Source organism: Harmonia axyridis, chromosome 7, assembly GCF_914767665.1.
Source record: "Harmonia axyridis chromosome 7, icHarAxyr1.1, whole genome shotgun sequence".
NCBI classification, from domain to species: Eukaryota; Metazoa; Arthropoda; class Insecta; order Coleoptera; family Coccinellidae; genus Harmonia; species Harmonia axyridis.
The window spans coordinates 1,767,898-1,784,970 of NC_059507.1; the positions used below are offsets into that span (position 1 = coordinate 1,767,898).

The window sequence follows — 17,073 nt, forward strand, 5'->3', positions numbered from 1 at the left end:
ACCATTAATCTTTGTCGCCAAAACGATGAATCATTCGTAGTACCTACGTCGATTCAGTCGAGCGCTCGATAAAAATCGAGAGGATAAACCAAGCCCACCTACGTCCTCCCCGATGTCCTTCCAGAATACGCCACTGCGGTACACCAATTTCATCGCGTAGATTGGCGTAAAATTTACGGCTACGCCATGCCATAAAAATTACATTACGGCAAATTGACTTCGAATAAGATTCCGGTTCGGGCGATCACGTCTCGCGCTCGAAATCGTTTGTTTATTAATTTCGTATATTACATTTTTCGCATTTTATCGCCGGGCCCCGCTCACTTTTCGACACCCCCCTCTGCGTCCCCCCTCCCCCCTTTAATTAACAGTCCGCGATCCGGAACGCGATCCGACGCGAGACGAGCTTTTTTATTTCATTAGTCAATTACGTTATTATCTTAATTGGAATCTTCCGTTCGGCACGTTTTGTTTTCGGTCCGATGGACGGGCCAGGTGAGGAGCGAAAAGGCGGACGTCGGGACGTCAACGCCGGAAAATTCGGACGCTCAAGCGGCGTTCGATAAGCTGTACGGGTTGTTGCGAAATTCGAGATTTTTTTTTGGGAATATTAGATTTTTGGGTGAATATAAGATTCTTTTGGTGAATATGAGATTTTTTAAGCGAATATAAGGTTTTTAGGTGAATAATATAGAATTCCTTAAGAGAATATAAGATTCTTTAACTGAATATAAGATTCTTTCGGTGAATATAAGATTCTTTTAGTGAATATGAGATTTTTAAGTGAATATACGATTTGTAGGTGAATAATATAGAATTCCTTAAGAGAATTTAAGATTCCTCAACTGAATGTGAGATTGGTTTGGTGAATATGGGATTCTTAAGGTCAATATAAGATATTTAGGTGAAGAATATAGAATTCTTTAATAGAATATGGGATTCTTCATGTGAATATAAGATTCTTTGGGTGGATATAAGATTTTTAGGTGAATATAAGAGTCTTTAGGTGAATATAACATTCTTCTGGTGAATATGAGATTCTTTTAGGTGAATATAAGATTCTTTAGGTGAATATGAGATTCTTTAGGTGAAAATATCATAAGATTTTTAGGTGAAGAAAAATTCTTCAAGAGAAAACAATATTCTTTAGGTGAATATGAAATTCAATAGGTGAATATAAGGTTTTTAGGTGAGGAATATAAAATTCTTCAAGTGAATACAAGATTTTTTCAGGTGGATATTAGATTCTTCAGGTGAAAATGAGATTCTTCAGGTAAATATTAGATTTTTCAAGTGAATATAAGATTCTTTCGGCGAATATAAGAATCTTTAGGTGGATATGCGAATTTAAGGTGAATATAAGAGTCTTAAGGTGACTATTACATTTTGTTTAGGTGAATATGTAAGAGATTTTTAGTCGAATATAAGATTTTTTTGGGTGTTTATTGTCCGAATAGAACGCTCCAACATGACTGTAATTTTCGAATTTACCGATTAAGACAAAGCAAAAGTTTCCTTTCTACAGGTTGTTCCACAGTGACGGATCCAGGAGAGTAAATAGTGATTACCGAGGTTGAAGCATATCGAAAGCAAACGAATCTTTCTACAGTAAACTTATTGAAAGTAGAGGAGCATTGGAGTAAATGTATCACTCTTGAACGTTGACGAATAATGTAGAATTTTTACAAAAAAATGTATAGAACGAACTGTTCAAAAAAGAATGATCATGAAATTGTCGATGATCAGTAGCACTAATCAGGCTTGTCGATTAGACTTATTGGTACCAACCTTAAGTAATCTCGTTTACAAAGTATCAGGTTCGCTTTCGTATACAAAGTTGATCCAACTTCTCCTAGCCTACAATCGCAGCAACCACACTTGAGACAATCCTCGTGCCAGAAAAGATCCAGGGCTTTGAGCAGGAACCTATCGGCTATTCTTTTTCCACACCCTGCACATTCCTTGGTGGAACTCCCTGTAGATGACGTGTTGTTAGGTGTTGTGGATACAGGCACTGGCGTTGGACCCGACAGCGCCATCGAAGCTCTTCCGTTGGTTGGTTGATCGCCACCGGAATCTGGAATAAAAAATAAAAACACTTTAATTATTATTTTCCCTTTTAACGCGAAATATTTCGACATGTGAAGAAAAAAAATATGAAATCATCAATCCAAAGTGATGCTCCCTCGGACTATCATTTGTTTCGATCAATGACACACGGTCTGGCTGACCAGCCCTTCCGGTCTTATTAAGAAGTAAAAAGTTGGATCGATTTGTGGATCGCTTCAAAAGATGACCAGTTTTTTCAACGCAGGATTCGTACGCTGCTCGAAAGATGGAAGGAAATAGTGGCCAGCGATGGACAATACTTCGAATCATAATTGTGTAACCAGTTTTTTCAATAAAGCCCTCGAATTTCGAAAAAAAACGGCGAAAGAAAAGTTGTACAGCTATGTAAAGGGTGTTTTTTTTTCGAGGTATATAACTTTATGTTGGCATTACTGTTCAAAATGGCAACCGATTTAACAGCTGGCAAGTGATTTATTCTCAGTTTGGTTTGGCAATTCCTCATGAATAGACACACTCCTGAACAACGCTTGCAAATAGTGCAATTTTATTTCGAAAATAATGTGCTGTTTTTCCAGATTTTTATAAGCGAATTTTGTTTAGCGATGAAGCACATTTCTGGTTGAATGGCTACGTCAACAAACAAAACTGCCGCATTTGGAGTGAAGCTAATCCTCAAGTGTATGTCGAAACAGCGTCACATCCAGAAACTCTGACTGTTTGGTGCGCTTTATGGACTGGTGGAATCATTGGTCCCTACTTCTTCAAAAACGATGATGGCCAGAACGTTACAGTCAATGATGATCGGTATAGAGCCACGATTACTAACTTTTTCATTCCTGAATTGAACAACCATGATGTCCAGGAGCTGTGGTTCCAACAAGACGGCGCAACATGTCACACAGCTCGTGTCATAATCGATTTATTGAAAGACATGTTTGGTGACCGCCTAATTTCACGTTTTGGACCTGTGAATTGGCCTCCAAGATCTAGACTACTTTCTGTGGGGCTATGTAAAGTCATTGGTCTATGCGGATAAGCCACAAACCCTTGACCATTTGGAAGACAACATTCGCCGTGTTATTGTCGATATACGGTCACAAATGTTGGAAAAAGTCATCAAAAATTGGACGTCCTGATTGGACTACATCCGAGCCAGCCGTGGCGGTCATATGCCAGAAATCATATTTAAAATGTAATGCCACAAGATTATCTTGCGGATAAATGAAATTCATGTCAATCGAATAATCCATCGTTGTTTTATTGCAATTTAAAGTTCTATAGCTCTAAAAAAAACATCCTTCAATTGTAATTTTCGGCAGTACATCAAAATCGATAAGCGCGAAACGAACATACGAGTGCTCCAAATCTAGGAAAATAGTGTCGTTCAATCCGACGACGTAGAAACCTTTATGAGATGTCATAACTTCAACGTTCTCATTTTCCTAATGCACGGATCGCACGCAGCCATCACCGACGCCACTCTCTTCTGGGAGTACCGTGCCTAACAAGAGAGAGGTAAAAGTCTCTTTGCAGGCGGCTTCAAAGCCGAGGTATCAATGGAGCCATAAACAATAATACATATTCCAGTGCGTTAAATCAAACATTGCGACTTTCCCGTCTGGTTAGCATGAAAGAAATCGAGATGGATGGTCTGACTGCGAGTGTAGGCCGTTGTACCGGCCATATGCATTATTCCCCGAGGCCATGGGGGCCCTCCAAGCTGGCTTGACAGATCCTCGATCAAAAGTAGAGGATGGGAGAACTCGAAGGATCGGCAGGATTTTGATAACTTCTCTCCGTTTCTAAATGTGAATTGGGTTTGTATTTTAACGAATTATGGCACAGTTCGTTAACACTGGCTAATCTGAAAGGGGGGCCCCCAACACAAACAAGAAGAATACCCAAAAATGGACTTTCTAGCGCTAGTTTCCTCATTGGAACTTCATAACCGTATATACAGGGTGTTCCTAAATTGGAAGTAACAAGGAAAATGAGATGTTCCTTGGATAATTTTAAGCAAAAAAAAACTTTTATAAACATGTGCTCTTAAACGCCATGCTTTTGAGAGATAAGGTGTGTCCTGTAGTTCTGCTTTTTTGTGGTGAATATACCAGTTTATCGAATCTTTATTAATATTCGCAACATATTGGTCAAGTATGTACCAAAACTTGAATAATTTATTCATCAAAGCTCAATAACTGGATCTTTATAATAATTTGGATTTTCCTGAGTATACCTAGTTCGAATCTATAGATAGGGAATCATCAAGCCAAGTAGCTTGTCATTTCAACCAACTACTCGACTTGAAAATTAAGCTCGTGAAAAATTACATACTTGAGCTTGAATTGATTTTAGATATTTATTGCTTGACTTGATATCAAGCTACTTGACTTTACTTGAGCTTGATACGCACGCTTCGCACGGCATATATTCCTGCAATCTCGTGCGCGATTAGACTAAATAAGGGGATTCCTCGAGTGCCGAGACACTGAAGCATTCGCCAGTGTGACTTTTTAGTAGTTTTGTCACATTTCTATGAAATCTATTGGCAGATTTTGGTAGTTCCAGAAATATCTTTCTCAACTTGGCCAAAATGGCCAAGGATTTTGTATCAATGACAGCATCTACAGTTCCTGTTGAAAGACAATTTTCCAGAGCTGCACTTACAGTTACAAAAACCCGCAATAGGTTAGGCGACAAATCTGTAAGATGCCTTATGTGTCTTAGATCCTTAATGGAAAATTATGAAATCAGATAAAGCCTGGGTGTTTCTTAATATTGAGAATTTTTATCATTTATTTTGTTATGATTTATAGTGATTTAATTTATGTTTCTAATTTCAAAGAAGTTGATATTTCAGTTCTTTTATGCAATAAGTTCAATAAATAAAAGTGTTTTTTGTAAGGTTCCTTTTCATTTAATCATTTTTTCATTGATGTGACACTACACAATAAAACTGCTGAAAATCAAGCAGCTTGAGCTTTACTTGAAACCAAGTCAAGCTCAAGCCAAGTAGCTTATAAATCAAGCCAAGCTGTGCTGGTAATCGACCGGCTAGAGTAGCTGAAATTTGTATCAATGCTAAATACGATGTAATGTCATGGAATGCCATGGAATGTCTAATTCCCAAGATCGACGAGGAATCGACAAACTTGGGTTTTCGTCAACGCACACGGTTTCGATTCTTCACATCACTAACCTGTCCCAACAGCTCGAATTTTTCCACCAGTTTCAATATTACAAACCGAAAAGGCACTTCTCGAAAATTGCTTTAGTTTTGCGAACTGCAACAGCAAAACCATCGTCACCAAAAGAGGTGAAGGACCAAGTTCAACCCATTCCCCCCTCAAAGGGGGCCCAAATCCAATTTATCCAAAAATTCCTCACGCAGTTTGCCGAGCTTACACGTTTCCATACATAATTATTCTATTCTGAGGGAAGAGCGCAACACACAGAAGATGGTGACAATATCAAATCAAGGGAAACGGTCCCACTTTGTGGCGCTTTTAATTCGAACGGAGCGTGGCTGAATTTAATCACCGCGCGAACCACGCACATTAAATTTGCGCCGCTTTCTGCCTAATTGCCCGGCTCATTGCGATCAGCGGTGGAACGTCAATTGGGCAAGAGCGGCAAGAGGATTATTATACGTTGATTTATTCGTGTATCCGGATATTTTCGTGGAACAACTCGATTTCGCGAGTCTGGTCGTGAAATCAAACTGCAAGAAGCGTTTATGCATTTTTTTTTGGTCAAAGATGAAAGTTTTTGTTATTTTTCATGAGAAGCAAAGTAATTTTATTTCCGCATTTGTTATAGGTATATGTAAAGGGTGTTTTTTTTAGAGCTATAGAACTTTAAATTGCAATAAAACAACGATGGATCATTCGATTGACATGAATTTTATTTATCGGCAAGATAATCTTGAGGCATTACATTTTAAATATGATTTCTGGCATATGACCGCTACGGCTGGCTCGGATGTAGTCCAATCTAGACGTCCAATTTTCGATGACTTTTTCCAACATTTGTGGTCGTATATCGGCAATAACACGGCGAATGTTGTCTTCCAAATGGTCAAGGGTTTGTGGCTTATCCACATAGACCAATGACTTTACATAGCCCCACAGAAAGTAGTCTAGCGGTGTTAAATCACAAGATCTCGGAGGCCAATTCACAGGTCCAAAACGTGAAATTAGGCGGTCACCAAACGTGTCTTCCAATGAATCGATTGTGGCACGAGCTGTGTGACATGTTGCGCCGTCTCGTTGGAACCACAGCTCCTGGACATCATGGTTGTTCAATTCAGGAATGAAAAAGTTAGTAATCAAGGCTCTATACCGATCACCATTGACTGTAACGTTCTGGCCATCATCGTTTTTGAAGAAGCACGGACCAATGATTCCACTAGCCCATAAAGCGAACCAAACAGTCAGTTTTTCTGGATGTAATGGTTTTTCGACTTACACTTGAGGATTAGACTCACTCCTAATGCGGCAGTTCTGTTTGTTGACGTAGCCATTCAGAAGTGCGTTTCATCGCTAAACAAAACAAAATAGACGTAGTGCGCGTTACGTATTCCGCACAGAACCATTATTTTCGAACTTGACAACTTTTGAATCGGTCGCCATCTTGAACAGTAATGCCAACTTAAAGTTATATACCTCGAAAAAAAAAACCCGTTATGTATAGGGTTAAGAACGAAATGTCCATGTGGTCGTAGTTCCTAGAAGGCTAATAGAGTTTTATGCTTTTTTATGTTTTTGTTACCAATAAATTAGGATAAATAATAGTGGAAACTACTTTGTTTTATTATTTCATCCAAATTTATTGGTATTAAAAACATAAAAACCATAAAACTTGTTTTAATAATGATCACCTACCAAAATGTAACGGCTAAAATAGTTCGATAATTGAAAAATGAATCCCATTGTCCAACCCCTTACCGCTGCCCCTGGCAGCGCACGCGACGCAGTAGCGCCTCCAACTTAATATGGTAATTCGAGAAAATAATTCCGTAGAGCGGAAATTAAGTAGATAGTGCTTCATTTTGAGTAGCATAAAGCCATTTTGTTCGGGCGTGTTTGTTTTCATAGCTCGTAATAATATCACTTCAACAGTTTTCTTCTCACGGCAGAACCGACCGGCGGCGGCGTCGTCTACGCTCCAACTATTTCAATTAAAGCGACGTCTAATTTAACTAGACAAATCTTCTTGCCAGCCGTTTCGCAGAAATGAAAGGGGTATTCTTAGGAAAAGTCGCAGTTTGCTACATAATGCCGAAAGAGCTCGTCTCTCCCTCCCTGCTTTTGTTTTTAAACCCGGCTATCACGCGAATCGCTGCTTTTGTTTCTACCGTGATTAGAGGCTGAGATAATGTAGTTTGGATTACCAGATTTATGATCGAGCTTATGATATTATGAGTTCAGTTTAGAGGGTTCGTTTATGATTAATTTTAGTCTAATGGTTTTTGGGAAAAATTACAAAAAAAAGCTCGAGTCAAGTAGTAGTTTTTCAATCTCAAGTCAAAAATTTATTTATCAAGTAGAGGGTATTTTTTTAGAGCTATAGAACTTTAAATTGCAATAAAACAACGATGGATTATTCGATTGACATGAATTTTATTTATCCGCAAGATAATCTTGTGGCATTACATTTAAAATATGATTTCTGGCATTTGACCGCCACGCCTGGCTTGGATGTAGTCCAATATAGACGATGACTTTTTCCAACATTTGTGGCCGTATATCGGCAATAACATGGCGAATGTTGTCTTCCAAATGTAAAAGGGTTTGTGGCTTATCCACATAGACCAATGACTTTACATAGCCCCACAGAAAGTAGTCTAGCGGTGTTAAATCACAAGATCTTGGAGGCCAATTCACAGGTCCAAAACTTGAAATTAGGCGGTCACCAAACGTGTCTTTCAATAAATCGATTGTGGCACGAGCTGTGTGACATGTTGCGCCGTCTTTTTGGAACCAAAGCTCCTTGACATCATGGTTGTTCAATTCTAGAATGAAAAAGTTAGAAATCATGGCTCTATACCGATCACCATTGACTGTAACGTTCTGGCCATCATCGTTTTTGAAGTTGTACGGACCAATGATTCCACCAGCCCATAAAGCGCACCAAACAGTCAGTTTTTCTGGATGTAACGGTGTTTCGACATACACTTGAGGATAAGCTTCACTCCAAATGCGGCAGTTTTGTTTGTTAACGTAGCCATTCAATCAGAAGTGCGCTTCATCGCTAATGGACGTAATGCGCGATACTTATTCCGCACAGAACCATTATTTCCGAAATAAAATTGCACTATTTGCAAGCGTTGTTCAAGCGTAAGTCCATTCATAATGAATTGCCAAATCAAGCTGAGAATAAATCACTTGACAGCTGTTAAATCTGTCGCCATCTTGAACAGTAATGCCAATTTAAAGTTATATACCTCGAAAAAAAAACACCCTATATATATCTGTGTCTGTTTCTTGCACCAACTTAACGAACCGATAGAAAAGTCTAATCTGCCATAATTCAATCTAAAAACTTGTTCAAGGGGTCAAACTTCCCTTTTCCAGTTTTTATGATAGAAATACTAAACCAACAAAACTATTGACACGAACTGAATACCAGCTCGAAAATTTTAAAGCACTACGCCTATGCAGATTTCATGAATAGGCACAGATAAAACTGCAGTTCGACTGGGGAAAAACCTGAATCGGTCCCTTCCTCACCCTAAATTTTTCCACAGAGCTAGTGACCCTCCAAATTACCGCCTACCTTTCCCAAACAAGAAGCATCATCGGATCGCGATCCGGAAAATAGTACTCGCCAGTCTGGAATCAGTTTAAATTCAAATTGATGTAATGAGATGGAAATTGGATCAGCAAAGGCGATACATCACGATATAAAGCCTACTTTAATTAAAGTGATAATTAAAAAAGATCGCTATCTCCTTGGAACACAACGAGGATGGCTAAGCGACGCGTAGTCACGGCCTTTTGTACATTCGGATTAATTTAAACGCGTAATGAGGTTCGTGATGAAATTTTTTTAATTATTTTAGCGGATTGCGTTCATATTATTTCATATATTGCAGACGCTTTGTCGGGGCCGGCTTCGGAAGTTGGGCAGGTCAGGACTCGGCACTGGATGCAAAATCGAACTATTCGGTAACGTTATAGCATAGTATAAGCAAAGGATAGTAAGCCAGTGTAGTGCTTTTTTCTATTTTGTTGATGTTGAGCGCCATCTAGTTGTACTCACGTTTTACTGTCAAAAATTGGTCCGTAAAGTGGAGCCCTCTGAAAAAATCGGTGTTATTTTGAAGAACTAAAATATTTGAAATAGAGTGGTCAGAAGATTTCTATATTTTGATATTTTTTCTGCTCTGTAATAAGCATTTACGCCAGTGGCGTGTTTTCGTGATAAACAAGTACAATGCTACAAGTTATCATGAAATCACTAATCAGGTCCAGTCGTCATGAAATGATAGCTCTAGGTTTTTTTTATAGCTCATGATTCAGCGCCATCTATTATCGAGTTACTTCTCCAAATCCAAATCCAACTACAGTAGCGACCCCTAGTGACTATTTCCTTGCCGTCAAACGGCTGTTGGCTTACTATCCTTTCCGTATACTATGGTTATAGCCTGGTTTACATGGCTATGATTAGTAGTAGAGTTCACAAGAACACTTTTTTCCGAAATACTCTACTATTGTCCTTTTGGTAGAGTAACTACTAGAGGCTGTCACCGACGAAAAAAATTAAAAAAGTTCACAAAATAATTTTGTGGAGTTGATCGAGATAGCAGACATTGTGAAGATATTATCTAAGCGTGTACACCATATAATTCAAGAATATTTGTACATGAGAAAGCTGTGTGCAGAATGGGTGCCGCGCGCAGCTCACAATCGATCAAAAGCAACAAGGTGTTAATGATTCTGAGCACTGTTCGAAGCTGTTTAAGTGCAATAACCCTGAATTTTTGCGTCGATATGTAACAATGGATGAAACATGGCTCCATCATTTCACTCCGGAGTCCAATCGACAGTCAGCTGAGTGGACTACACTCGATGAACCGAATCCAAATCGAGGAAAAACACAACAGTCAGCTGGCAAGATTATGGCATCAGTATTCTGGGAAGCGCAAGGTATAATATTCATTGATTACCTCCAAAAGGGCCAGACCATCAACAGCAATTATTATATAGCGGTATTGGATCGTTTAAAGGATGAAATCATTAAAAAACGGCCCTTTTGAAGAAAAAAGGTGCTGTTTCATCAAGACAATGCACCGTGTCACAAATCAATGAAAACAATGGCAAAATTGCATAAATTAGGCTTTTCGAATTTCTTCTGCATCCAACGTATTCGCCAGATCTGGCCCCCAGCGACTTTTTCCTGTTTTCAGACCTCAAAAGAACGTACGCTGAAAAAAAAATTAGCGCCAATGAAAAAATAATCGCTGAAACTGAGGCCTTTTTTGGAGTGAAAGACAAATCGTACTACAAAAATGGTATCGAAAAGTTGAAAGATCGCTATAATCGCTGTATCGCCCTCGAAGGCAACTATGTTGAATAATAAAATCGAATTTTGCCGAAAAAAAGATGTTTTTTAGTACGATAGACCGGGGAGTTTTCAATTGGCCTGTTACTTTAAACTATTGAATTCTGGACACGCTTTTTTGTATCTTTCTTTATGAAGAACGGAATGGAAAGCTCAAATGATTTTTCTGCCGTTTGCTATTCTCTCTTGAATCTCCTTTATCATTTACTTTCTTATTGAAGATGCAACATTCCAGTTATGTTGTTCAGTAGTTTATTGATCCTCTTTCCAAAGGTAGGTTGTTGATGTTATTGCTAACCTACAGTTAGTATGTTTCTGTTAATACATACTTCCATTCATTTTTTAAACTGGCAATAGTAGTAGTAATAATGTAAAATATACACACATTTGTAATATTTCCCCAATCAGAAGGCGGAAAAAAGAGAAAATGAAGTAATCATTCAACAATGCAGAAATGCCTAGCCAGTATTAAATTATATTCGCTTTTAGCTCACGAGCTATGTATTTCAGCCCCATCCTTATACATAATGATTCCGAACGAGGTTTCATTACATCGAGTTCGAAACAATTGGAAACTTTCGCGCTCATATAAGTATATATGAGAATAATACTCGAACTCCAAGCCGAGATTCTGACGCCAAATGCAATTTGTTAAGTTTTCCATCGAAACGTCACGTGAGTGTGCCTACAGCCAGTCCTGTGGGTAGAGAGAAAGATCGTTATTGCAAATGGAAACTAATTTGAATAATTAAAATATGCCCGTGCTGTTTTTTTCCCTCCTTTTAGGCGATGTGTGTGTATATGTGCACGTTCCATTTATCTGAATATTTAATATTATTAATCAAGCGACTCTTGCCATTATGGCTTCTAAATGTGAGTTTGTATGGACGACGAAAATTGATTAAACATAAATGGGTCTACAAATTCAGCGCTTGTTTGTTTTACGTGTTTAAAATGCGTCATTATTTCACAGTGTGATGGTTTCGTTCACCCTCGATTCCCTTATGGACTTTCAACGTTCTAGGGTAATTATTTGTTTTTCACCTTGTTTCCTTCATGTGCATTTCTTAATTGGATCGTTTTTAGCCAAAATTCACGCGCTCCACATTTTTTTTTTAAATTGAAGTAAAAATTTGACCAAAATGAAGGTAACACGTCAGTCAATAAGTGCCCCAATAAGTTAATTCTTTTATAGGGTGTTTTTTTTTAGAGCTATAGAACTTTAAATTGCAATAAAACAACGATGGATTATTCGATTGACATGAATTTTATTTATCCGCATTGTGGCATTACATTTTAAATATGATTTCTGGCATATGACCGCTGGCGCGGATGTAGTCCAATCTGAACGTCCAATTTTCGATGACTTTTTCCATCATTTGTGGCCGTATATCGGCAATAACACGGCGAATGTTGTCATCCAAATGGTCAAGGGTTTGTGGCTTATCCGCATAGACCAATGACTTTACATAGCCCCACAGAAAGTAGACAAGCGGTGTTAAATCACAAGGTCTTGGAGGCCAATTCACAGGTCCAAAACGTGAAATTAGGCGGTCACCAAACGTGTCTTTCAATAAATCGATTGTGGCACGAGTTGTGTGACATGTTGCGCCGTCTTGTTGGAACCACAGCTCCTGGACATTATGGTTGTTCAATTCAGGAATGAAAAAGTTAGTAATCATGGCTCTATACCGATCACTATTCACTGTAACGTTCTGGCCATCATCGTTTTTTAAGAAGTACGGACCAATGATTCCACCAGCCCATAAAGCGCACCAAACAGTCAGTTTTTCTGGATGTAACGGCGTTTCGGCATACACTTGAGGATTAGCTTCACTCCAAATGCGGCAGTTTTGTTTGTTGACGTAGCCATTCAACCAGAAGTGCGCTTCATCGTTAAACAAAATTCGCTTATGAAAATCGGGAACAACGGCAAAACCATTTTTGACCCATTTGCAATCGTTGTTCAAGCGTGAGTCTATTCATGATGAATTGCCAAACCAAACTGAGAATAAATCATTTGACAGTTGTTAAATCGGTCAGTATCTTGAACAGTAATGCCAACTTAAAATTATATACCTCGAAAAAAATCACCTTTTATTTATTGAACAAAGCTAAACATAGACCACAATAATCCCATTTAGAAATCAGGAAACTTCCAGCTATGAAATCCTGGTGAGACTTGGGGATGTAGCCCAAAAATACTGTGATGGATGTACGTCATGATTGTGAGACCGATAATGACTGACAGGCAAATCTGACATGCCAAAGCAAGTCAGAACAGCACGTGGAAAGCCCTTGCTAGACTTTAACAAAGGTAAGCCAGTGTTTGTATCACTGGAGCTAGGAGCACTTGCCCAACTAGATTATTACATATCTCATACATCTTCATCTTGCGATAGAGAGATTAGCCCATGAGGTCATTCTAAGATTATCCAGGGAAGGTAGCGGCAAATAGGAAATTAGGAACATTGCCGGATACCTAACCTAACCTCATAAGAATGAGTTCAGCGGAAAATGAGGAAAGCAGATTCTGTGAAGTGGGAAAGTTATCCAAGATTCTGGAGTTCATTGGAACTCTTGAACTGGAGGGCGAGTTGTAGACTATGATGACCTATTGGCAATAACAGCTCTGATGGTGGGCACAATAGACCATAAAGTCAATGAAACCACCCTTAAATTTACAATCTACAATCTTCACGGTGACAAATAAACAGTTTTATATTATTTCGTTATATATTCTTTTAAATTGTATATAATAATATCTGCAATACAATTTTTTCGTGTAGACCAATACCAAAACGAGTTTTACTGATATCTCTTCTGTATAATCTGTCTCGACTTTGGCAAGTGACAAGCAGACACGTTGTGTATCCTTTCCAAACCATCTGGTAGCTCCAATCTAGCAGCCAACTTGACTTCAGTCTGTTCCTTCGTCTGTATACGCTGTAGTACATCTATAACATCGCTGACTTGTTCATGTTCAACACAAAGAGGACAAGGATTAGCTGGAACTATTTGTTCAATGCTATACAGAGGTCTCAACACAGCTTCAGCTCTTATAAGCTTATGCTTCGCTCTGATCTTTCGTTTGGCCGTAAGGATCTTCTCAGCGTTGAACACATCACAAATGTAGTCTTGGACATGACGTTCGAGAATTTTAAGGAACAGTAAAACATTGAATTGATGGACTTTGAGATTTTCTCCAAGCAATGGAACGATAGGATCCCTACTGCATTTGCAAAGCCTGAAGAGATCGTCGATACCACTCGAAAGTTGGGCAATTTTTTTATCGCAGTCGCCCAAGGCAAACTCAGCTGCATCTGCTAGTTGAACTGCCTCATCAACTTCTTCCCTGAGTTTGTGGAGAGTTTCTTGTTGTTTTTCAGCCCTGACCTGCATCAAAACTCTTTGTTCATCGATATCCAAATGGAGGTAACCAAGGTTGTCGTTCAGGTCTTCCATCTCTCTGTTCAACTCGTTTATGTATTTGAATAAAGCGAAATTTTCAGATTCTCTCTCTTTAAAGGACTCCATTATTTCATCTATTTCATTTTGGTCGGTGAAATCGTACACATCGGCTAATATTATTGTGTATTTCCTCAGCTTTTCTTCCATCTTCGTCCGTTTTTCTTTTCTCTTCGTACGTTCCTTTTCTTCCATGGCAGCCATGACACGTTTTTGTCCCTTGGTACTGAAGAACTCTGCTAACTTCTTGTCATTGTCTTCTTTCCTTTGGAGTTCCCTCATTTCATGAATGTGCGAGATTAAGTCGCTGTGAGCTTTGGTTCTCAGAGCTTGAAGCTTCGAACACCATTCTTCTCTTTGATCGTAGGCGATGGTAGCTTGTTCTATGAGATCGAGCATGAACTTCTTACCGATGCAGAGGTTCTTGATTAGTTTGTCCCATTTCAAATTGAAATCGGCTCTTTCCTTCAAGAGATGATCTATTTCATCCCTTAACTTGTTGTTTTGAGCACATATGGTACAGAATTTTTTGATTTGTACGTCTAGCTTGTTTTCTAGACCTTCCAGGGTTTTCTGACCGGCTAACGTACGATCTTGCCACATCTTGTCAGTGAGCTGGATTGAACGCATGTAAGCAACTTCCTTGTCGACTTTGGTGATCTGATACTCGATCTCACTAAGATGGGACTTCTTGAATCTTATGCATTCCGAAAATTTATCGTATTCATTTAGTAGATCCACAAGCAGGTGAGCGTCCTGTTTGTCAATTTTTCTCTTTCCATCGGAAATGGCAACGTTAAGGTCGTTCGTCAAATTGGCCAACTCTCTCTGGTATATGTCTATAACTTTGCGTTGCTTGGCCAATTTTGAACCCCCGGATTCTTCTATCGTTTCTCTGTCCTTGCATAGTAGAGTGTAGTCTCTCTGTTGGTGTTGAAGATCCGCCTCTTGCTGCAGTTCTATCTCGAACTTTTCTTCGTCTGTTAAGGGTTTTTTACTTTTTTTTGCCATTATCGAGTTCGATTGATGGGGATTGCAGGAAAATTATACTGCGCTTTATGTGAAATGTCAAAATGACATCGGGAACGTTATTTCGAAATGATTGATTTGGAGTCAATAACAAGGAGGCTCGTGGGAATAATGAATTTTGATTTGTCGACTTCACTAAAATGAAATCTATGAAATCGATCTCATATTTTCAGACCTTCTGTTGTGAGTGGACACTGCAAATATTAAAAGGGCCAAAAAAAAATCAATTATGGTTTTTATAATTCATACAAATCCTTCTCATAATTTTTCAACTAAGGAATAGTATATTGTGCAAATAGTGGGGAAAGTCCAACTTTTCTCGCGAGTGTGGAAGTATGTGGCACGAGCCTGAAAGGCGAGTGCCGCAAACACACAAGCGAGAAAAGGACTTTCTCCACATGTTGCACACTATACTTTTCCTACAACTGCACAAATCTCAATAATTCAAATAATGTACTTGATTCAAATCAAAATGGCCTTCGTTGACAGTATGTGCTAATTTATTGCGTTTCCATAGAAACGACTCAAAAGCCCAATTTCATTGGTCTACCAAGCGGGGTGTGGGCAAAGTGCCGTGAGAAATAATATTTCCCACAGTATGAGCAATACATAGTTTTGAAATTGAGTAAGCTATGAAGAATACGCTACTTTTCATAGCAGTTGTAGGAAAACTCCTTTTCAATTCAAAAGAATTTGATAAATTATATAATAATTCTTTTGAGATGTTGGAATAACACTGCTTTAACTTGACCTTATCAATCTAATCTGAATATCAACATTTCTCTTGAGGTTTTGAATCCAAGTCAAAGTTTATACTGTTTGTTGTATTCCCTAGCTACGAACTTGGTAAAAGCACAGGTGTGGGCAAAGTGCTGTGAGAAATAATATTTCCCACAGTATGAGCAATACATAGTTTTGAAATTGAGTAAGCTATGAAGAATACGCTACTTTTCATAGTAGTTATAGGAAAACATTCTTTCAGTGTTTTTGTTTATTTTTTCTTTAGAGTTATTTCTTGGAAAAAATAGGTGCAGCTTCAACTATTGTGGAAGGTTCCTATTGTTTGAAGTTATTTCAGTTTTTGCTTCATTTTTAAGTATTCATTTTTTTTTCACGTTGATAGCGTCTCTAGCTTCAACTGACGTGAAAGCAAGAGCTTTTGAGCGCTCGTCATTCATGTGCCAATTGGAGACGCACTTAATCTGTTTTTCCAGCGGAGAAATTTCTCTCAGTGGAGCAATTAACCGTCATAGATTCACATCGTAACAACCAGTGGAAATGTTCCCCACATATGGCTGGTCGATCGTGGTGAGTCAAAAAGGCGGTATGCAGATTGGAGAATCACCATTGGCGTTCGGCAATTACCCAGCCATCTCGTTAGGTAAACACCGGTTTAATTAAATCGGTGATTATAATTCGTTGGATCGACTAATCTGATATTATGATCAGGTCTTTATACGGGGAGTACTGTTTGTGGCAATTTATCAGGGTTGGCCTGACGTTTCGAATTGCACAATCGAAATTTTCGCGTTAACAGATCTCAGAGTGAGTCAGGGGACTAATCCAATTAACGTTGGAACGGTTTTTATTAATTATCTCATTTTAAATACGTTACAAATATGGATTATTTCTGGGAGCTTGTTCCAGAGGAATAAGAGGCTTTCATTTCATCCTGAAATTTCCGAGTTTTGAACTAGAATGGGCTACTATATAATGAACAAATCGAAGTCAAAATCAGTTCTGTCTGATCACCAAAAATGGGTTTCCTAGATCCTAGATCATTTGAGATTTATGCCAATATAACACTTCATCAGTGGAACCTCATGCGACTTTATTCGCCAAACATATACACCTCCAAGATTGATACATGTAATTTAATCCTCCCCTGACTATTAAAAAGCTTTTCTGTAGAAAGATAGATAGCGCACTTCTGGTTGAATG

The 17,073-nt window shown here is 38.6% G+C and overlaps 2 protein-coding genes across 8 annotated transcripts in view; both read right to left on the bottom strand.

Annotated features, from left to right (window-relative positions):
* Nucleotides 1-17,073, bottom strand: part of LOC123684395 (LIM domain only protein 3-like) — a 197,809-nt gene that overhangs the window by 16,257 nt on the left and 164,479 nt on the right. For all 7 annotated transcript variants that reach the window (XM_045623635.1, XM_045623636.1, XM_045623637.1 and 4 more), the window contains one exon: nucleotides 1,789-2,077. In XM_045623635.1, the coding sequence (XP_045479591.1) occupies nucleotides 1,789-2,077 (289 nt within the window). The remainder of the gene's footprint in view (nucleotides 1-1,788; nucleotides 2,078-17,073) is intronic.
* LOC123684394 (coiled-coil domain-containing protein 63-like) lies at nucleotides 13,353-15,202 on the bottom strand. Its single transcript, XM_045623633.1, has one exon. The coding sequence runs from the start codon at nucleotides 15,112-15,114 to the stop codon at nucleotides 13,444-13,446; it is 1,671 nt and encodes a 556-aa protein (XP_045479589.1). The 5' UTR covers nucleotides 15,115-15,202; the 3' UTR covers nucleotides 13,353-13,443.